At 48.1% G+C, this 23,168-nt stretch overlaps 1 protein-coding gene across 1 annotated transcript; it reads left to right on the top strand.

The window, feature by feature from the left end:
* The first annotated feature begins 14,528 nt into the window (after positions 1–14,528).
* On the top strand, positions 14,529–22,762 carry CCDC167 (coiled-coil domain containing 167). The gene is made up of 4 exons (XM_032184609.1): positions 14,529–14,606; positions 18,643–18,737; positions 20,721–20,773; positions 22,054–22,762. Exons 1-4 carry the CDS (start codon positions 14,568–14,570, stop codon positions 22,155–22,157), a joined length of 291 nt encoding a protein of 96 aa, XP_032040500.1. The 5' UTR covers positions 14,529–14,567; the 3' UTR covers positions 22,158–22,762.
* The last annotated feature ends 406 nt before the right edge of the window (positions 22,763–23,168 follow it).

Below are 23,168 nucleotides of genomic sequence, written 5' to 3'. Positions count from 1 at the left end.
CAAGCCCTGCTAGCAGATTCCACCAGAGGACATCTATGCTTTCGTTAATGAAAACACTACATCAGCCTTAAGGTTCATCCCCAGGAAACTCCACCAGACCTTTAAGCCTTGTCAGTTCGCTCCTGTGAAACACACTCTGCTGTCATCTCCTCCTGAGACAGTTTTTAGCCTACTTGTCAGTGCTACCAATCCCCAAATCCTTCAGCTCCACTGGTTTCTCACTGGCACCTTATCAAAAATGTATTTGAAGCATAAAATGATCTCTCACATCCCCTTTTTTTCCAGAAAATCAGCTGTCGTCTCAAAGAAAGATATCAAATTGCTCTGCCATCATCTGCCCAGGGCAAAGCCCATACTTCATTGTATGACCTTTTCCATTTACCTCGGCTAATTTGTCCATCCTTCATAAGTTGCTCAAAAGCTTTAAATATAGCAGAGGTCAGACATGGGCATGTACATACCCAGAGCACATTTATTGCCTTTATTAACCAGAGACACTGCCTTGGCTAATCTCTAATCTGGTGTTATTCACGGCTTGAGAGACGTAGCAGAGCTGCACGCCAGCTGCTTGCAATTTGCATGCAACTCCTTCCAGTGTCTGGAAATGCGAATTACCCACGCTTTCCAAAATGATCACATCCAGAGCTTGAAATCAGCTTCCACCCTGGATGCGATCGTTTGACTCTCTGGTACCTGATGCTCTCAGCTGGCCGTCAGAACAGGGAGAACACGCTGACAGCTAAATACAACTGCCTCTGGCCAGAAAGCAAATTGAGAAGGTCCAGGGTGGGAATGAGAAGGCAGCAGCATCGGGGGTTTGTGCCTGGTGGGTACGGGATGCTCGGGGACCCTCCCAGCTGGCACCAGGACTGCTTTTCCAACAGGCATCACCCCCAGGCTTGGTCTAGGGCTTTGGGGCTCTCCAGCACAGAAGGAGACGTTTTATTTTATTCCCTGCATGAAGAAAGGCTGTTCAGCTGGCAGATGGGTAACTGTTGTGGCGAAAGGTTGTGCTAGAAATAAAGTAGGTTAGGAGTAGCAGATCAAATTAAGAGAAAAAGATGCTAGTATCTTGGCTGAGGAACAAATGAGGACAGCATGTTGTGTTGACACTTAAAATTAAACACGTTGTCCTCATTTGTCCCCTAGCTACCCAGGCAGGGCTTCTTGCATGTTGCTGCCAGATTATTTCTGCGCACACATAGAAAGAAATTCCAGAAAGTATCTGTATGATGATCCAGCTCTCCAGAAGCTGTGTCATCAGCGTATTTCCTCAGGACACTGACTGCGTACAGACATTAGGTGGATGGGTATAAAAGAGGTGTCTGGCATGTACAGAGGTTATCAAAACATGCCTTTAGTTTATGTCTTCTTCTTTCCCTCTCGTCCTCTGCTAGAAATCCTGTTGAGCAAAGAAGCAGATTCTCGTGCTTGTTCAGTGCCTACCACCATGGGTGTTTGTAATGGCATTCAAAAGGGCTCTCATTTTTAAGTTTGACAGCCCTCCACAGTGTGTTTTTTTTTAATCTTTTCCTCCCCACAACCAAACCAAACAGACATCATGCAGCAGGGTGAAGACACTCAGACACCGCTGTCTGAGTTCATACCCTGAGATTACATCAGTGCTTTCTGAGCGATGACTACGACCACTTAACACTTGATATTAATAATCATTCTCCCATTTCAAACCTCAAAACCAGGCTGAACCCAGCATAAGAGTTCAAGGCAAAGCTTCCCACACAGCATGAGGCATCTGTATTTAGGCAGCTAAATCCCACCTTTGCCAGGTTGCAGAGCTGTGGGGCTCACCCTGGCATAGGCTCTTCCCTCTACATTGCCCTCCCAACTCCACTGGCTGTCTTGTCCTCATCTCTTCTGGCTGCAGTGAGAGCACTGAGACCCAGCTCAGCACTGAAGCCTTCTCCATCCCTAACCATGAGCAAATCCAAGCTGGGTGAGCCAGGTGCCTCTTGTGGAGCAGATAGCATGAAATACATCTTGGGTCCGTCTCCAGGTAGGTTTGGACCTATAGAGGTAGATGGCTATGACACTGCTGATGAACTTGGGGTGATTTAGCTGTGTGCTTAGGCATTATGGATTATCGTGTGCCAGCAAGACAGAGCATATGTTTAAGTGCCATCCTCAGAGCCATATATTAAAGTCCCGAGGTGTGACATTACCAGGAAAAAATAGGAGAGAATTCAGCTGGGGGTTATGACAGTCACTGTTTAGAAACCACCATTGGATTTCTGATATAGCAGCCTACAGGTACGGAGGAGGCTGAAAGGCAGATACATACACATATAAAATCAGTATATTAAGAGGCAAAAGACTCGTTTGACAGATAGCGAGCTTGAGAAAATGAAAAGCAAATGGGATGCTAAAATGTTTTACGCTACATACTCATCACAGGGAAGGGGAGTTGTGTTTTTAATGAGCAAAGATGTATCATTTCACTTACCGAGCCTTCCAGCTGATGATAAAAAGACTTGCTTTAGAGCAGCAGGATGAAACAAGGTGCAGATATGGATTATAAATTGCTATGTACCAAATGTGAACAGATTGCCCTTAAATGTCATTCTTATGTAGATAAATCAATCCTAGTTGAGAAGAGCAGTTCAGCATGGGAGGAGGTGAGGGAAAAGGCACTGTACCTGTCTCCTCTTATGCCTCATGCAGGATCCAGTCTTACTGAGATTTGCCCCAGGCTTTATTCACCCATAAGGTCATTTCTAAGCCCCTGGCATGTGTGTCACCCTCTTCAGGGTGCTGAGGGAAGCTGGATAACAAGAGACTCTCATGTTAGCCCCTGGCATAGCCCATGCTGAGGTTCTTCAGCCTCCTGAACCTGGGCTCCTAAACCTGTAGGGAAAGGAGGTGATTGCTCCTTCTCAGCACCCACCTGAGCACTTGTCTGGGGGAGTAAGAGGAGGACGCTGCCCAAGGATCCCTCTTTTCAAGCAACATGTGAAAAAGGATTGTGAAGGACTGAGAGAACAGGTGCAGGAACAGCCTAATGAATTCACTGATCAGGAAGGAGAGCCTCAGTGGTTTATCCAGGTCTTCTGATGCCTATGATATTTCATTAAAATAAGCTACTCTATTGAAGGAGGATTAGAGGGCAGTAAAAGCATATCTATCTTTAAAATTGGCATTAGTGGTGATCCTGGGAATTACAGACCAATGAGCCTTACTCTGAACTAGGCAAATTAGCTGAAAAGATAATTAAAGTGCAAAGAATAAAACATCTAGATGGCGGTGATGATATAACAGGAACAAACCAACACTGCTTCAGCAAAAGTATTCACGCCTCACACGTGTAATAGGATGCTTTGTGCATGTCAGCAAAACAGCAGATAAAGGAGAAGTGAGGTGGATTTTTCGGATGTTCAAAAAGCCTCCATCCACGCTTCTTCTAGTGACTGGCACCATTTGAAAGCAAAGTCGTCAAAAGTAAGATGTAAGCAGCTATTGAAGATCAAAACCAGGTTCAAAGAACTGCTAAAACACAATCAGTGGTCAATCTGGTGAGAGATTTCAAATGCACCAGCACCTGTGTGGCTAATAGAATTAACAAACGATCAAAGAGCCAAGAAGAGTTTAGCAATCTCCTCTCTTCCTGTAGCTTTACTACGAGAGTACCTCTGCTGCCTCTTCAGATCACACAGGAGTGTCTGTCTTCATCAGTCTTGGAGGAATGTGTGGAAAGCTGGTTGAACCTCTGTTATCAGTCTGCACTTTTCTTCCCTAAGCCTCATGCTGTTCGATGGGTAGGAAAAGGAGAGTCTCCAGTCCTCGCCTCCTGGAGGCACGTTATTGCAGGAGCATCTCGGCTTGCTATGTCCCGATCGCGTTTCAAACATCCTGATTATAGAAAATAAATAAATGGATAAATAAATAAATAAGCTGGAATCTGCATTTGCTAAGTATTCAAATAAATAAATAAATAAAACAGTTAAGAGGAAGCTCAAACAACAACCAAAAAAAAAAGGTCTTAACAGCAACGTGACTTCAAAGACAAGTTTGCTCTGGAGCTGCCTGTTGTGTTGTGATGTGTTAGGGGGCCACAGCCACAGAGGACTCTAATGAGACACAAGTGGGCTCACAGAGTGGGTCCCAGCACAGCGAGCAATGCCAACGGGCAGCACAGCTTTCCTCACTGGATGTGGCACCCTGAGGGGTGTAAGGGTGACGCACCGAGCGGATAACTAAAAGCGATGCAAAAACGAGGTACAAAATAGGGCTGGAAGGGCAGAAGTAAATCATTCCTTCACATAGACAGTTCAATAGTCCAAGAAGAGAGGACACAAAATTAGAGCGAAAGGCAATGCATTTCAAACTGATAAAAGCAGAGACTATTTTTACGCAATGAATAATTAACCTGTGAAGTTCACTGCCACAGGATTTTGATGAGGACAGAGGCTTCGCAGCATTCAGAACAGGAAAAGCCATTGATATGAATAATGAAAAGATCCACCGTTACACTTGACAGAATAAAATCTCTCTGTAAGGGGTTTTAACTCCTCCCAGCCCAGTGCAGGACCTCTGCTGCCTGGCTGGGAGGGGAGAGGGGAAACTCTGCTAGGCTTGGGCTGTGTTCCAGCCCAAGGATCCCCATCACAGTGCCACCATGTCCTTCTCTGCTGCTTGTGGTGCTGGCAGGAGAAAGAGGACAGACACTGGTCTGAGGGACAGCTGAGCCACTCATTGATAAGGTGCTGGTAGAAGGGATTTTAGTTGCTTTTCATTTCCGTCCCTGTATTGTTCAGCCATCTGCCAGTTCCTGAGGCCTGAGATGCCTGATGCCTCCGGAGGAAAGGAGAATGCAGCCTGCTTTCTGCCAGATGAGGCTGCTCCGTTATCTCTTGCAAAATTGACCAAAGCATCCCTCTTTCACAGAAGAGTTGGCTCGTTTTCAGCTAGACTGCTTGACCTCACCCATACCTTTAGCATTTTCATAGGAAAGCCAAAGTCATAAAATACTGCAGTTATCTGAAGCTGGAGGTTCCCAGTGGTGCATCATCCCTCCTTTCCAGAGGGACTTGGAGAATAAGGATCGTCTTCCATCCCAGGATCCCAAAACATTTCTTTAAGATTTCCTAGGCAGCACAACACGCTGAGGAAGCAGGTGGGTGAATACCACTACCAGAGGGAGGCTGGCTTAGCTGCGACCTTCTCTCCCCCCTGCAGATAGCCCCCAGGGCTGTGTGGGTCCAAGTGCTCCTAGGTGAGGCACCAACCGACTCGTCCCTGCAGGGCTGGGTGTGTGGTGGGTGCTTGGTTGCTCTCACACACCGAGCACCCCTGCACCCAGACACTCTCGCTGCCCCGTATTGCTGAGGGATTCACCAAATCACATCACAGGTCACCCACGGTATCAAACCTACGTGATACGAGAGGGGTAAGCAGGAAGGACCTCAGAGCAGAAAGCAAAGAAAATAAGAAGCATCTGCTTGTGACAGGAGTGTTATTAAAATAGTGGGAGAGATGCTGAACTTTGCCTCAAAGAGCTCTGCAGTTTATACCAGGTGTGGGGAAAAGCCCAACACCCATGGGAGTTGTGATAAACCCGGGAAATTATTAATCTGTCTAAAGAAAAAGGCAGAGAGAGATAAAAACATTCTTCCTACAGAGGATAAAGTGGATTTTTATAACCCAAGCAGGAAGGTTTCAGTGGTGTTTTTGTGGATTACTACAGGCGATTATATACACTAAGTAGGATGAAGTCAGACAAGGGTTGCTTGTCTTCTGGGAAGACGTGAATTAAAGAGATTTTGGAAGATGAATAAAGAGCTCCAGATAAGGCTCTAATGGATCAGAGAACACCGCAGCCATGCTGCTGCTACTTTAGGGTAAGAGCTACCTGGGGGAGGCTTTTCATCAGCAATTAACCCCTTAGTCTGTCGACCTCTCTAAAATGTGTAGCGCAGGCATGGTGCCCTCGCAGTGCCTGCAGCCCGCGCCTTGCGGTGCCTCTTCTCGTGCTTTCTTCTGCGGCCCCAGACAAAGGCAGGCAGCTGAAACCTCCAGAGAGGCCGTGATTTGGCCTCAGGGAGGCTGGGGCTTTGATGGTGGAGGCGTTGATGGTGTCCCTCCCTCTGCCTTGCCTTGCAATGGATCTGGACTCCGTTCTTCCTCTCCGTTTCTCCATTCTCCGTGTCCCAGGTCCCAAAGGCTGCTGGATTCCTCGCTGGCCACAGCTGGGCAAGAGACGAGCTCCTGGTTTCTGACCCCTTTACCCTAGGGTGTGAGCTGAGGCCCTACCCTGCTCATTTCCCACAGAAGCTGCCATGCCTGTGCCGGGCCTGAACAAGATTAGACAACAAAGATTTGGCTAAATAGAAAACAGACTTTTTTCCGAGAGAAGCTAGAAGAGCTGAATCTCTTCGCACCTGAAGAAAAAGCAGAGGACAGTTAACCATTTATTGCAGGAAGGGTTTCCTTTACTGATGGCAACGAGGTGCTCTTCTGGCATCACGAAGGAAATGCTTCGTCCTTCTGCCTCAGTCTCCCTAGGCTTGAAATACAGATTTTATTTTTTTTTCCATGTTTCCCAAGGAGTTGCAACCCGTTACTAATTAGTGCCTGCAAAATGCTTTCAAGCTTCTCAAAGGGAAGGTGCAAAAGAAGGACTAAATATCATTAACAGCTTTATTTTACACACAGCAGAAAATTAATGAGGTGTTGGCTCCTTGTGAACTGCAACTACCGCCCTGCTGAGGAAATTTTGCTTTCATAGCAGGTGTCACCCACATCTCTGATCCTGGAGCACTGTCATTTGGGATGTCATCTCCTGAACTGAACCACTACCAGCTCCTGGTGTTTGCTCTCTCACCGAGGAGTGTGGATCTGCCACTCACAGCTTCTCTCTTCATTTCCCCGGAGCTACCCGGGCTGCTGGTGACAGGAGATGGAGACTGGAGGGGGAGAGCCGGGAGACACTTCAAAGGGGCGAGGTGTCTGCTTTGAGGCCCTTAATAATAAACTCCAACAGGAGGCAGAAATTAACTAGTATCAGTGTCTGAACTGGGTGGCTCTGAAGGCTTCTCCAAGCAGCTCACCCAGAGCGGTTCTGCTGCCAGTCCCCTGCTGTCAGGGCTTTCAAATGGCAGCTTCGAGTCCCTGCTGCTCCCAGCATTGGCAGCCACGCAGGGTCTGCAAGAGAAGTCATTAAAAAAAATAAATAAAATAAATTGCTCTTGATAATTTAAAAGTCAGGTCTCCTGTTGAGCACCTTTGGAGTTGGAAGGCGCCTTGCCTCAGTGCAGAGAGTTTGCAGAGTGGGTCTTACCTTAGCTGGCCTACCTGCTGCCTTCATGTGCCGAACGCCTGCTGGGGACAAAGCATTTTCTCCAGAAGAGGCAAGGACACAGTACGTCCCAGCCATGTCCCAGGCTACTCCGGTGGCACTTCTCCTGCCTCTCCCTAGCCCCTGACGGCACCTCTGAAGCAGTGTGCTTGGTGTCATTTCCGAGGTTGGAGGGAAGTGGTTTGGCTTATTCCCTTCTCCTTCCAGGCTGTGAAATCTGGGAACAGCAGAATCCTTTTGCACAGTCACCAGAAAGCATTCAAATCACACCTGCATGTGCCACGCACACCTCAAATCCCAAATTAGGAAAGAAAATGCGTCCCTCGTGCTTTCCCCTCCATGCTCTGGTCTCCCTCCTCCTTGCCAACACCTCTTTCACAGCCAAGGCGAAGGCTTTGAGCCCGGAGCAGTGCCACAGCCAGTTGTACCTGGCCTCCTCCTAGTCCCAGTTTCACGGCCATCCGAGGAGCGTGGGGCAGTCCTGTTCTTCCCGGGAGAGAAACGAACGCGGCCAGGGTAGCCTGATATGTGCAAAGCTTCTGAAATGGGGGCAGTGCCACATTGCCAGCAAGCATGTGGAAGGAACTGGGGGCCTGAGCCCGGTGGAAACACAGCCCTAACTTGCTAGCAATTTGACGAGAAGTGTGTTCACGCTGTGCCCGAAGAACCCCGGCAGCAATCGACAGGGAGGATTTCAATCAGAAACCCATCTCCTGTAAGGACTGCTTTTGGGGCCAACCAGAGAAAGCAACCTGCAATCTACTTGGTATTGCTGAGCAATAATAGGGCCAGCTCAGACGGAAAGCACGGCAAAGAGAAAGTGAGCCAGGGCCCCAAACACTGGGGAAAGTGGAAGCAATCAGAGCCCTGCCTGCCACAGTATGGGCCAGTGCCTCTTCAACCACCCCCGCAATAAGCAGAGCCCAGAGCCCTCCACATTAGCCTCGTGGCATCCAGGTAGCGAGCAAACATTTTCCTGACCACAAACTAGATTTGAAACCGCTTTGGCTGCAGCTGCCCAGTCCCTGCTCGGTGTTGTACCTCACCCGGAGCCACAGAGGGATTTCTGGCCGAACCGAGAGGGAGGCAGACCCGCTAAAAAACCTGCCGTGCCCCACCTGGGAGGAAGCAGCACCCTGCAGGCAGGCAAAGCACTTGTCACAGGGTCCCTTGAAGCCACGAAATGGTCAGCCCAGGCTCCCAGCACCTCTGCTCCTCCTTGGCAGCCCCAGTTACATCTCTACACAGGCAGGCAGAACCTCAGAAAGTTTTATATAACAGCGAAACCATTTCCCGGCAAGCCGTGTTTGTGCCATCTTTTTATATTTCAAGCCTGTTCCAGTTCTCTTATCTTCTTTTATTTTTTTTTTTTTCCAGCACTAGCAGCATCAGTGTACTTAGCCTGGTAAATAATGCATACCGCTCTCGCTGCTATGCAGACAGACAAAGGCAGGTAGTGTATCAAAGAATAAAATTGTACAGCGAATTGCGGCGTAATAGCTGTAATTTGGTGCCCTGTGGGTGATCCGAGATTCAGGAAGTATCAGAGACCCGTGCTCCGTGCTGACTGGCAAGGTGACTGGAGATACAGCGCGGTGTTTGACCCCTGGATTGTTTCCAACCTCGGCAGAGCCATAAAAAATTCAGGAGACCATGCTGTCTCCCAGCAAAATGGTTCAGGGGGTGGATAAATAGACGGCTTTCGCGTGTGCGCACGCACAGGATATTTATGTGGGCGCACAGGGATCATCAAAGAAACACTGATCAAGACCCGGACTACTTATATAACAGAAACGCCTGGGGAAGCCGGGGGTGTATCGGGGTTGTTTTTTTTATTTTCTGCTCAAAAGAACGAAGGGAAGTCTTCGTTAGGGTGCCAGCTGGATCCCAGCTCAGGAAATCTCACCTCATTTCACATGCAGGTTAGCGATGTGTGTGTCTGTCTGTCTGATTTCGGCTCTTTGGCCATCTCAGACATCTTTGGGGGCATTCAGATTCCTTGCCAGGCTCCCATTTCTGGAGCATTTGTCTGCACCAATCACCCGGGAAGTCGTTTGAGGAAGCAAAAGTGATAGCAGGAGCAACGATGCTATGTGCAGGCTCCCTCATAGCCCCTTGACCAGAGGCAGCGAGCCGCACGTTCCCTCGGAGCTCAGCAGACACCTGGGAGGACACAATCGCCCTCCTAACCACACGACTCATGAGCATGTAGGGATGCAAACAGCTCTCTCTGTTCTCGGATATTTGTAAGGGACCCCATCCCCACGATACATCTGAGCGTTTCACACTCTGTCATGTATTTCTTCCTGTAAATGTGCTCTTCTCCTTGCTCGATAGATAGGAACAATGCCCACACAACTTTTTAGACCCTCAGTGTGATGGTGCACGCTCACAGCAGGACAGCAAGGCTTCTGTAGGACAAATAACACAAATGGCTGGGGCAGGCCCAGGAAAATGCCTCCGAACTGGCAACCTGCCATAAGAAAAGTAGGGCTGACACATCCTGGGGGGATGGGCAGCGACCAAAGCAGAGGGGCATCTCCAATTTTCAGTACTGCATTTGGGCAAATCGGTGCCCCAGCTCCCAGCTTTGCGGAGTGGGACCCACCAACCGGACCCTACGAATCCCTCTGGGATCACATCTTCAAAGGCCATCGCTCCAGTTCTCCCACATCCCCCAGACTAACACGGCACGCTTTGGAGCTCAGCTTCATTCAGCATCAAAGTGGGATCTGTACGTGCAGAGTCTGGCTCTGTGAAAAACAGGACTCCATCTGTTCCCGCTCCAGTTACTGCACCGTGTGGTCTTGCATGAGGCGCACGGCTCCGCAGAGCCCCTCTTGTTCGACCAAGGGGTGTAGGACACGGGATTTCACCCAAACAGAAACACCCTGGCTGCAGAATCCCTTCTTGGCCCAGCCCTGCATTTCACCAACGCCAGTTTTGTCTCCGGGTAGGTTGTTTTGATTAATTTCATTTAATTAATTCCACAGTCTCAAGCTGTTCCCAGAATGTGTGTGGAGCCCGTCAAGGTGGGAGCAGAGAACGCAAACTGAAGACGCAGCCCATTGGGCTCTCTATATATATCTTCCAAGAGGAAAAAAAACCTCCCCACGCTACAGGAAGGAGCATCTCTCAGCCTCTGGAAGCCTGACAGGGTTTTCTATCACTCTTCTGTTCCCTGGTGGCATTTAATTCTGCAGTGTCCCCACTAGGGGCAGGTATATCTGCACCGCAACCTGTGTCCCCTGGTCTTGGTTCAAAATTGCAGTTTCGTCCCTGCTTATAGGGCCTGGGGAGAAAGGAGGGAATTTATACGTTGGTCCTATGGGAAGGATATGGGGGAAAAGCAAAGCCCTAGTTGCCGCAGGCAGCCCTAAGGACAGGTTATTTGCCCAGTTTTGGCTCAGCATGCCTTAGCAGACATTCGTCAGCTGTTCCCGAGCTCTTCACCCTTCCTGTCCCTACAGCTCAGGTCCGTTTCACAGCACCTCTGTTTGCTTTCTCCCTTTGCCCACTCTTGTGTTGGGGAAACCTCTGCTCAGAAGGTCCCTGGGAGGTCCCTCCTGTTGAGTTACTCCCTCATGACCAGAAGAAGATGCTTGGGGAATGGCAAACTGCTCCCCACGACATAGCCAAGGATAAGGGATCAGGCCCCTGGACTCAGCGCTAACTCAGCTACTTGCTGTGGAGACGGGGCCAGATATTGTCTCACTCTTCACATCTCTAAAGTGAGGTGCCTGGCCTCAGCTTCCTCTCAGGCTTGTCAGAGGACTGATTCATTTGTGCTTACAAAGCACAGTGAATCTTGCAGACGGAGAAGGCAAAAAGAGGTAGGAAGGTAGTAAATCAGGAGTGCACAGGAACATTCTCCTAGACACATCCTGCAAACTAGCACTGAACGGCTTACATCCATATTATTAAACTCTCTTTGCCTCTGAAACAGCGACCTCGTGCAAAAGCCTATCGGGAAAGGTCCATTGCCTGTCAAAACTCCTAAATCATGCCCAGACATTGTGTGGGACGGTCCTAGTGGGACCAAGCCAAACCATGCTGGGGATGTGCTGACGCTTCACATAGATGATTGAGTTTGTATTCTGGGATTATTTCCTGACATTGTTTAATTTACTCATAAAGACTTAATTACCATTGAAGACTTAACGCTTGTTCTATTAAATTACCCTCAAAGTCAGCACAGCCCTGATAAAAATCAGCAAGTGTCCCTATACCTTCGTGAAAACATTGCTTCTTCAGTCCTCAGTCATTACCTTTCCATCTCCTGGATGATTGTGGAACAAATTATTAAATAATCAGGTGCTAAGAAAAAGCCAGCCAAGAGAAAACCAAGAAAAAATCATATCAAACCGGTTAACTTGCTTTCTTTGTTGTAGTAACTGGAATAGGGGAGAGAGCAGGTGCAGCGCTGAAAGCTACCTTGATGAGTAGTAAGGCTTTTTGAAGCAATCCCGTACGATATTTGTTATGGGTGTGCACTCTGAAAGCAGTCACCAGTGGTCTGCAGTCAGACCAGGAGGACTTACTGAGACCCGTTCCAGAGACGTCACACCAGTTCTGTCAAGCAGCTTCTTCAATAACTTGGATGATGAAATAAAATATGTTTAGAGTACATGGCTTGCCCCATGTCTGGAAGAGCTCGCACGACTGTAGGCAGCATTGGAAATCAAAAGACCTTGACAAATTGAAGAAATATATCACAATCAGTCAGCTAAAATCCCGTAAGGCTGGTGCAAAATACCGTACTGAGATGTATGAAAATTAAATGCACCAGCAAAAAAAGGGGGGAAGAAGTGACTGGACCACAGCACTGAGGAAATGGATCAAGGAGTTACAGAAACCAAGAATTAAGTATGAATTACCATTGTGAAGGTGTTGCACCAAAAGGCAAACGTCATTCTTGGCTATATTAGCAAGGCATACTGCATACAAGACACAGGAGTGCCTTTTCACTTTCTTAATACCCACAAGGTCTCAGAGAGGCTTAGTTCTTGTTGGGACTGGAAGAAGGTAACAAACGGTACAGGCAATGCAAAATGCATGGGGTTGAACGAAGAGGATTGAGTCTACCAGGGAGAAACAAGGAGTGGGGGATATCATTGAAGGAAGATGCTGGTCCCCCCATCTGCTGAGAACAGGTCAAGATGCAACAAGATCAATTAGGTTATAAACAGTAGGGAAACCTCCCTTGCTATCAGTTAATGAATAGTGGAACGGGTATCGAGGAGGTGGCAGCATCCGTGGTGTATGTTAAGTGCAGGGAAGGCAAACATTCACATGGATACCACCGGTATGTCCAATCCTGACTGGGTGCATAGATGGAAAATCCCCTGAATATTCCTTTCAGACTGACATATATGTAATCTTTACAGTTTCTACTATCACTTCATCACTCATTTTGATTCCAAGGATGTGACCCCTCCAGCTCAGTGGTGGTAGCCTAATCAGAGGCCCTGAGTAGGGTCTCACCCAGGCCTTATCCAGTCTAATTACTGGATATGCAATTTGGTGTTCAGCTGTATGCCATCACATCCTGGGCTCTCCTCTAACAGGCATTGTGCTAGACCATCCCATTCAAGAGATGAATAAAACCTATTTCATTCTTTTCCTTTTAACCCTCTTGCAGCAAGCGTGTTCTGTAACCTGATTGCTCTCACAGCTAGAAACTTCTAATTTCCAGCTTAAATATGCTTGTGGCCAGCCAGCAGCCGTTTGATATGGAGTAGTTCAAATTCATACTCACGTCTGTAGACATTTTAAAATATAAAAGATTATGTCATTGCATGTGAAAAACTTACAAATATGTTCTTCGGGTCTCAAGAAGGAAAAGATTAAAAGTTTGCTGAGGAAAAGGAAGTTTTTCTTTCTTGTGTCAGTGCATAGATGACCTGAACGACATTACAAAGGAAATGAAGATGTAACACAGAAAAAAGGCTGAAGAGGGGGTGCCAGCTCAGGACAGATCGAGGAGACCCAAGACCAGGAGAGTGTCATAATGAGGTTATCAGCCTGATGGATTCGGAAGGGCCAGGAGGAACAACACATGAATTAAAATCTGCTGCATGCAATGGCAGCAGCAGTGGCTTGCTTGTGAGGGAGGAACCAGTTCTCCTTTTGTCTTCCCAAAAGATGTGACAGCAAAGGTCACACTCATCTGCCCACGAAATGGTGTGTGTGTGTCTCTGTAAAGATGCGGGCATGTGAGAATTGACACTTCTCCCCTGAATCAATACTCACCTTTGTGTAGGAGAAAACACTTTCTGCTGCACTGATGGCTATTTCATCCCATTGCAAACCATAACAGATGGGTTTTCTTCAAGCCTCTATGCATTTTAAGATTGTATTTACACTCACTAAGCAAGTCTTCTGCCTAAGAAGGGAAAAAATGACAGCCTCCTGCTTCTCCACTTTCTCCCTCCCCCAGTGCTTTGCTTTCTTAGGGCTGCAGGCTTGGTCCAACTCAGCTTCTTGACGTCCTTCTGACAGACTTTCTGCTTGGAAAAGAGTCACCTGGGGCTCACCGGGGAGGTGGGACCTCAGGCTCCTTCGAGTTCACCCATGTAGACCCCACAACATAGCCATGCACCAACGCTGGAAGCTGAGAAATGCGCACTTACTCCTCAGTTTCTCCAAAAAGAAAATCAGGCTGGTGCTATCACAGACGCATGCACCTCCCATAGGAAAATACAGAGGATTTTTTTTGAAAGAAAAGTTAAACACACAAATTAAGCGTTAGTATTAGCACTCCTTCTATGATAGGGATACACATTCCTGAGAGCCTACCGAAGTTCAGTCAGCAGTTTGTTTAGTGGAAAAGAAAATTCAGCCTTTCTTTTTAATAAATGTTGCTGCTGCTGCCCAGCCTTCTGCTTTGGGGCAGCAAATAGCTCTGCTGCTCTGTCACGCAGCAGCGATGTCCTACCACAACGACAGACGCATTTCAGCGGTGTTTCTTGCTCGTTTATTATACCAGATTTTAAATACAAGCTTTAACACAAAGCTAGCATTTGGGAAGGGAGCCCCAGGGACAACTTAAAGCTGTGGGTGAGCGAATATTCAGCAAAACCACGTCCCCATCCGTGTCTTTATTTCCAAAGGCCACCCCCTTAGACGCCCTCACAAAGATGGCGCCTCCCCCTCCCCCGGCTCCTCACAAAGATGGCGCCGGCCGCGCCGACGTGGCCAAGCCCGGGCGGGCGGGCGGGCGTGGAGTGCATGCGCGGCGCCCGGAGGGCTCGGGACCATGGGCAGGAGGCGAGAGGGGCTGAGCGTGGCCCGGGAGGTGAGGCGATATGAGGCGATATGGGACGATAGGAGGCGATAGGAGGCGACATGGGGCGGCGGAGCACCCGCAGGCTGGGAGCGGCAGCGCTCTGAGGGGATGTCGCTCTGCTCCTGCGCTTAGCGCTGCCTGCGTCCGTGTGGGGAGAAACAGGCGTTTTTGGGCTCTCAAACCCAAACATAACAGCTAAAGGGAGTCTGGAAGGGACTGTGCTGTCTGTCCGAGTATCTCTTTGCTCATCCTAGCAAAGAGAGTTGAAATATTTTTTTGAGATGATGCAGATGAGGCAGTGAAGTTTGTGTCAGGTGTCAGAGTGCTCACAACCAAGGTGCTGATCCCATAACTTAAACTTCCATTCGGCTGCCTGTTACCTTCTGAGCTGCTATGATTGATAAAACTTTCCAAATGGGTCTTAATATGACATGATGCATGGCTGTCTTTGTAAGGCAGAGTCATGCTTGTTTAACTGGAGTCACGATGCTAAATGAATGCAATTTTCTATATGGACACTTATCAGATTAGCTCACACTTACAAATTGCAGGTGCAATTGATGTAACCTGGTTTAAAGTGATATAAATGTCTCCATGACGTTGTGATGGCTTAAACTCATGCTGCTTCTCCTTTCTTATAGCTGTGTAGTCCTTCAGCAGGCAGCCCCATTGACAACACTGAGCTGTGCAGGACTGTCTTCGTGAAATCCATCAGGAAAAGGAAACTGGGAAGGCTCTGGTCGATTTTGTAGCAATATAATGAAAGTGCAATGAGTTTGAGAGTGGCAGTGATGATCAAAAGTGGGGAAATTTTCCGTGCAGGAAACAAGTCAGGAGACGGGTCCTTTTAAACCTGAAAACGTGACTGAAGGGGGACCCAGTATAGGTCTATATCCTTTGTATGCCATTTGTAATTTGCAAACAAAGAATGAATGTTCGCTCTCTGTTCGGTACAAAAATAAGAGCCTTCAAGTGAAGCTAGCAAATGACAGGGACAGGACAAACAGGGAGGGGTTGGTTCATCCCTCAGCCTGAAACTCCTTGCCATGGGGTATTGTAGCTCCTAAAAACACCCTTGTGGCTCAGACAACTGGGGAGGGGGACAGGTAGGGCTATTATGTGCAAAGAGAACAGCCTGTGCTCAGTGAGGGCCTGAGCTCCAAAATGCTAGGTGTGTATTTGGAGAAAGTATTGTCATGTATAGTGCCCAAATCCTGCTTCTGACAAAGACTGATCAGTGCCTGTGGAAGAGTATTGAGAATAGGGAAAAGAATGGAAGTGTTAGCATTTAAATTTAAACACTGCAAAAAATCCGTCTCTGCTGAACCTTTTTTCTTAATAATGCAGCCAAATTTGTGGATGCAAGAGCCACTAATTCTTCTGTGAAAAGAACTGTTCAAGTGTGCTGGCAGGTGACAAGGCATCAGAAGACTGCTTGGGAAAGGCTTTTTTCTTTGCCCCCACCTCTTCATTTGGCTTTGATCTGTTTTATGAGGGTCAGAAGACAAAATCCTCATTACCCAACGCTGTTGGATGTCAATGTATATGTGATGTGGCTCTGTGCCAGTGTCTTAATTAGGGAATTCATAAAAGCAGAGGGTGGATGCCAGTTCTTGAAAAGTGCTTTTAGCCTTTCTGCTGGAAAGAAAGCTTTTATTAATTCATTACAGAATGTATTAAAAGGGATCTAATCTAGCTCAACTCTGTAAGCAAAGCTGCTTCCTTCTTTTTTTCTTGGTCTGCCTTTTATGTGAGCCATTTTGGGCTCCCTGTCCAAGGTAGTCCTGACAAATAAGATTTGTAATAAGTGCGTAAGTCAGTTTGGATTGAAATGTGCTCTGGGTCCCTCTGGTTCTAAAAAGTCTGCAGAACGCGAGCAGGTATTGCCAGATTTCAGAGGAAATGGCTCAAAACCTTGTCATACTTTGGAGTGAGGGAGGCTGTGTGTGTAGAAAGCTGCTGGGACTTGAGTTTCCAGAGCGGCTCACGGGGAGCAGAGGGGCAGCTCTGTGTGCCCCAAAGTGCTGCCTTAAGCACCTGTCTCACTTGCCCCTTCTAATGGGCACTACTTAAAGACATGGCTGGGAGTGGAGTTCTGCGTCCCTGCTGTGGAGCACGTGAACCTGAGGCGTTGGAAGGTGAGCTCTCCACGTGCTGCTCTTCAGCTCTGTCCCACCATCATGGATAGGAGAACCTTTCTAGGTTCTCCTGCTACAGCTTTACAGGCTATAGCTCCCCTGGGAATTCTCTCAGCAGCCTGAGAGTAATCAGTAATTCCCAGGTGTTTTTAATTTCTCCCCATGCTTATTTTCCTCTTCCTCTCTCTTGCCCTGCAGTGAAGAGTTGCTTGCATGGCTTAGCTGCTAAGAGATTCCTAGCATGCAGAAGCAGGCCCTAAATCCCAAGTGAGGCAGTGGTGTGTGAAGACAGCGCTCTGCCTGTAGTTCTGGTCATCATCTGGGGCTCTTCCTGTACATGAGCCATCTTCAGGAGGCTGATGTTTTTGTCTTAACCTACAAGTAAGGAAACCGAGCCACTGTGAGTAGATAACATTCGAAAATCCTCACTCTCAACCTTCCTTATGTCCTCTAATGCCCCAGACCAGCCTGAAGAAAAAGAAATAGCAGGATTTCAGAGAGAAAAAAATAATTTGTTCGTTCAGCAATCTGTTCCTCCTTCTTTGCCTTTTTTTTTTTTTTTATCATTATTATTTTGTGTCCCTTGTGCCCCCAGCTCAGCAAAACCGGTGGTGCAGTTCTAGGGCGTGTATTTTATTAGCAAATGATTGCTCTCCAGCAGGGGAGCCAAACTTTGGTTTTGATTTAAGAGCAGTAAAAACAGCTGCAACTTTTAAAGTGTTGTGTGGAATCTGGAGATTTTTAGTCAGCAGAAAGTGAGAGCATTGATAGAGTTGGGCTGAATATCCTTGTGTTATTCCTCATGAAAAGGTGACAGCGTGGGCAGAGAGCGTACCAGTGAGAGCAGAAGGAATGCTTCTGGTGGAGAGGATGCAGAGTGCAATGGTGTGGGTAATGCAGTGGTGGGCTGGCAGCTTACTAACCAAAGCTCTCATTAAATTAAATTACTTACCATGATTTTTAAGCCAGAGAAGGCATGGGGCACTGTAATAAGTGTACTGGCAGAGGAAGAGCCAGGTGACATGCTAAAGTACCTCTCACCAGGTATAAATGAGAATTTCCAACGCAAGAGGAAGCAGAGACACCGCCAGTTGCAGATGGTGGGACTGGTGATGGAGGTGGTCGTTCTCAAAGCTCAGCGCCCTGACTGGATTGGGTGGGCACCCCTCCTGCACTCTGCCATTAAGTGAACTTGCTGATAAATGAGATCAGAGACAACCTGGGAGACTTTGAAATAGTAAGATGCGAAGGTTAGAGCCTTTTTCACCATGCCCCTGCCCCTACTACTGCTATGTGCCATGCCATGGGACTGTTCAGCTGACTGGCTGAGCTCCTTGGTGCAGTCTGTGTTGTTCTTGCCTTTACATCGAGCCTCCTGCATGTTTATAACTCCTGCCTGCCTTCCTGAACAGGTGTGAGATTGCTAACGAGCTCAGGACAGAGCTGAGCCCCGAAGCAGCAGTGACTGTGGATTAGTACCTCTGATTTCATTTTCTTTTTCCCATGCCACTGTTTGTGGGACTGTTTGTGCTCTCTCTCTGGTGTCCAGGCAGTTGGTGTGACATACATTTTTAGTTGCATAAAGACAATTTTAGTTGCATAAAGACATCCTGGGTCACCTCTTTGCTTGTGGGGCCGCATGCAAAGAAACTAGAACGGGCTGGAACTGGATTGGATCTCGAAAAAGGTGCTGGGAGTGTTAGAGCTGGCCTGGCCGTGTCTGGGGTACAGCACAGGCTGACCTAGGAGGTGGTGGGCTCCATGCTGGGATCTCTGCGCAGAGCTGGGTCTGCTCCTCCCTTGTTTGGGGAGGAAGGAGGTGGCGTGGCTGACCTGCCACCCTTCAGTGGGCACGGATCTGTGTTATTGGGAGAGGAAATGACAGCGGCTGGTGCCTTGTTTTTCAGATCGATGGGCTGGAGGAGAAGCTGGCGCTTTGCAGGCAGAGCATGGAGGAGGTGGACCTCAAACTGCGCAGGGAGAAGCTGAGCCCTGAAGGAAGGTATGGGGGAATGGGTGAGCACCTCCTTTCACAGCTGCAGTTGCACACTTCAGCTAGCTGTCATCCTGCTGCAGGACTGAGCAAGGGTTCTTGGAGGGATGGGAACGTGTGGTTAATGTGACAAGGCTCTTTTCCCAGCTTAGAGCTTACTTGGGAAACGTGCCAGGGTGAGTTCAGTGATATATAGAGAGAGATTTATCAAGCCTGTATTGCACCCAGCCAAGCAGTGCCCCAAATTTGGCTGTTTGGTAGCAGAGCTGGGTACTGGCCTGCTAGGAAGCAGGCTAGCTGTAAGCTTTTAAAGCTGAGCTGACTTGGCTTCTAACCTGGCTTTTATAGCACGCACAGGCAGAACCTGATATTTCTCTAGCACGAAGCAAGAGATCCTGCATCTCCCAGCTGATTCTCAGATCTGTGTGCCTGCAGACACTCTTCCACTCACCAGCATCCTGTTGCTCTGCTCCCACCAAAAAGGCTGGGAAGTTCAATTACAGGCCAGGGAAGGGAAAGTTCCTGTTGTCTGCTTTCCTGCAGAACCCAGTTACAAATCATCCTCGCAGTGATGACTTCTCCACACCCTGATATTTACCACCCTCAGCCTGTGTTCTTTTCTCCTCCTTTCCACTCATTTTCCACTCTGCATGTTACTTCATGAGCTCCTTCTCCTTTATTGGACTTTTGTATCCCCATTCATATTTGGACAGGGTCTTGTGTTCCCTTATCCTTCACCTCTAGCTCTTCATTTCACCAGTCTGTTACCTAAATTTTCCTTCCTCTGATTACTATCTGTATTCTTCATCTGCTGCTGAAGTGGCCATCAAACAAACCTACAGCTGCAGTAACTTGACAAGATGGAATACATCGGTATGATTTCTCTCTGAAATATAGGGCCTAGAGCAAAGAATTAAGATTAGGGATTTCTGGGACTCTTTCTGAATTTTACAACTTGCATGAGGTGGAAATGGAAATTCTGTTGCCCTAATCCAGATGACTTCAAAAACCATGGCAGAAAGTACTGTGATCAGCGTAGTTCCCGAAGGAGAGCTCTGCCTTCCTGCTTCAAAGTTCAGTTACAAGTTTCTTCCTGTCTCATTCTCACAGCACCTTCCTTGACTCCCTTCACGAGGCAGCTTTCTGAGTAGCACGTCAGTCATGGTGGCAAATGTCTTCTCGCATCCTCCTGGCTGCACTGTGTTTCCTTTTTCCAGTTGCCTCTAGGAGCCCTTCTTGCCTCTCCTGCTGCTTATGCAGCTTGTTTTCTTGCCATCCCGCATTTAATAGCTGTACACATAGGTTTGGAATCTCTTTCTACTGCAGGTTCTTGCTCTGCCCCAAGGGGAACAACAAACTATTACACTTCCTGCCTTCTCTGTGCTCTCAGTGATGAGATGATTTGTTAGTGCAGCTTTGTTCGTATGCACACAGGCTGAGAGGAGTGTCCCTGTTGGTGGAATGGAAATGCAACTGCTTTCAGGCAATTTAGTTTACTGTTATATTTTAAAGTGTATTAATTAATCATCTTGTGTAGTTTCAGAGAAGGGCTGGGTGGGTCTGATTTACTTATAACCACTGTTGTCCTGAGTCTTCAGTCTGACAAAAGGTGTTAGACTGTCAGATGTGCCAGAGGAGCAGGAGCCTGCACAGAGCTTGTACAGACTCTGCCTCATCTTGTAGCCACGGCAGAATTTCTTACCCCACCTTGGGGCACTGTATGGGGGGCTCTCCAGCAGACAGAGCACTGTGCTGACACTTCTCAAAGGAGAGACACAAAGCAGCTCGAAAGGAAAAAGCCATCTGAAACCGCTGCATCCTTTTTGCTCAGCTGGGGGTTTCCAAAATGTCACCTCTCCACCGTGAAGGGCGAGGGGCTCACTCTGTGAGCAAATATTCCTGCTACTGGGCCAGAGTTTCTCTTCCATCATATGAGCAAAGCAATAGGCTGTGTTGTGCCTCGCAGGTAATGAACTCCTCTTCTCATTACAGAAAGTCACTGGAGAGAGAGAGAAACCTACTAATGACCAAAGCTGACAACTATGGTAAGAGCTTCATTAAAAATGGTCCCTCTGGGCTGGATGGCATCAGCGCTGCAGCTCAGCTTCATCTTCAAGTTCCTGCCACACTAACTTCTGTCTTTGAATTCACGCTCATCCAAACGGAGCAAAACTGAGGGAAATCTGGTCAGTGTATTAGGAGTCCAGATCCTCCCTCTTGAGGCATGTTATCTTAGGGGAAAAATTAGTGTATCAGCTGATAAGGGGGGTAAAATGTGCTTTTCATGTACCCTAAACTATGTGTCTTTAGAAGATCTTAGCCAACAGAGTGGCTTTTAAAAACTTCTCCACTGTTGTGTCTGAAATTAGCCTCCCTGTTCTGCAGCAGTGCAAGCCCCAAAGCTCACACATGGGAGAGAAGCACAGGTGTTTCTTTAGGCTTGGAGAACTGAAAGCCGAGGCAGGGCCAGTGAATTTACAATTTTAATTGATGTTAAAGGACTCTTTCCAGAAGAGTAGCAATTATTTTAAACAGCTTCAAACCTGTTCCCTGAGGGCCTACCAGTAGAGACAGCCGAAGAGTCAGGATGTGGCTGCCACCATCCCACAGGCTGCCCTGATGGCAAGGGCTGCTGCTTCTCCTGGAACAGAGCACGCTGCATCTGCACCCAACCTTTAGATCATCACTAGGGCCTCAAATTAAACCTGTACTTACTCCAGCTGACACGCTTGAGGCCAGGAATGGCAATGCCATTGCTCTGGCAGCTAAAGCTGGCAGAGCTGTGCTGGGGTTTCTGTCATCTCCTGCCCCTGCCACCACTTCTGCAGCCGTGTGCATTGCACCACACAAAGACTGGGGGCAGAACGAGCTAAAAGCCTCTTTTCATAGCAGTGCTAGTTCATTGTATTTGAGTTAGCTTAAGCACTGGGACAAGAAACAGGACTGAGAGTCCTGAACTTATGCCTGAGGAAAAAATAAAGAATAAAAGTAGCTCTCCACATGCCCTCCTCTTCTTCATTGCCTTAAGGAATAAACAGTTCTAATGAAGCAGCCTGCCCTTAGTATGGTCCCAGAACGGGGTCATTTGCAGACAGGACTGGGACTGAAGCATTCTTAAGAGCAGTTACTGAGATTAGCAGGATGAGCACTAGCAAATGAGAAGGGCTCTTGCCAGGCTCCTTCCTGCCCAGCGTAGTTTAGAACTAGCAGCTTTGGAGACTGATGCCAAGAGTTGCCCCTGGGCCACGGTAAGATGGTGCTTGTAAGACTGTGTTGAAAGGAGATGGAAGAATGTTCACAGGCAAGGGTTTTGTTTGTTTCACAGAGAAGGAACTGAGTGTGCTTCGGAAGGAAAATCGCAAGAACGCTGCCCTCGCTGTGGCCATGGCGCTGCTGATCGCTCTCATTTATGCCTGCTGGACTATGTGATGACTCGAGAGTTCTCCCTGCTGACCAGACGGCTCTCCTGGAAGGAACTCTTCCTCCTCTCACCCCTGCACCCCCCCAAGGGTGAGGATCAGCATTTCAGGGCGCTGTTCTCCTTTGGCCCCTCCAAACCTCAGTGTAGGGAAGCTTTTTCTCTGAGAACTGAGAGGTGCAGGAGGCAGAGCAGACACCACAGCACACTCATGCTGGGAAAGCAGGTCGAGCGTAACTCCAGGTGGAGCTGGCACACCCAACATCCAGTCAAGCCCCTCAGGCCTGGTGCAGGAAGGCAGTGTGCTCTTTTTGAAGAGGACCTCGCTGGCTGCAGACAGAACCGAGCTAAACAACGATGTTTCCTCTTCCACACTGATTTCCAGGACCAGGAGAACCCTACCTCCACCAAAACAGATGGAAGTAGGTATCTCTTCTGCAAGCACATAGCAGCCAACTCAAGATCTTGGTGCTTGGGCTTTGAAAAGATCTTCCTACTGCTCCTGGTAACTGTTTTATGCCTCTGAGAATCAACACCTGCAGAAAACATTTTACTACCAACTCCCAGGCATGGAAGTGCCTGGGGAGAGATTTAAATAAAGTAATTTGACAGTGTAGCTTCCAGCTCTTCCTTCCTTCCCCTGTTTTGGGATCCCGCTGTCTCCCATCTCCCTGCTGGCACCCTCTCCATCACGGTGAGGCTGGATGGGGTTAGGCACTCAGATGTGTCTGGTTGGCAAGGTCTGAGCTTTAGATTACTGCACTGCTGTGGCCTGGAAGCTGCCCGAGTATTTGGTTGCAAGCCTTTGCTTCCTTTCAGGGGAAAAGCAGCCAAGCACAGCAGCAAGGAAGGAGTGCTGGAGATGGGTTTTCCTCTCATCCCAGTCCAGGGAGAGGTGGAGAAGCCCTGAGGAAGCGCTTGTCAGGAAGGCCTTTAGGAGAAGAGGACTGCCTTCAGAGTTTGAACTGTGCAAGGCGCTTCTGTCTCCACGCGAACGCAAACTGCTGGCCCAGATTTTGTGG

The sequence above is a fragment of the Aythya fuligula genome, chromosome 3 (assembly GCF_009819795.1).
Source record: "Aythya fuligula isolate bAytFul2 chromosome 3, bAytFul2.pri, whole genome shotgun sequence".
Taxonomy (NCBI): Eukaryota; Metazoa; Chordata; class Aves; order Anseriformes; family Anatidae; genus Aythya; species Aythya fuligula.
The sequence above is the reverse complement of the archived record's forward strand: the minus strand, read 5'-3'. Positions and strand labels throughout refer to the sequence as shown.

Coding starts and splice junctions, on each gene's coding strand:
- CCDC167 (XM_032184609.1), top strand. CDS start 14,568: ATGGGCAGGAGGCGAGAGGGGCTGAGCGTGGCCCGGGAG. Junction 14,607..18,642: donor GGCTGAGCGTGGCCCGGGAG/GTGAGGCGATAT, acceptor CTTGTTTTTCAG/ATCGATGGGCTGGAGGAGAA. Junction 18,738..20,720: donor AAGCTGAGCCCTGAAGGAAG/GTATGGGGGAAT, acceptor TTCTCATTACAG/AAAGTCACTGGAGAGAGAGA.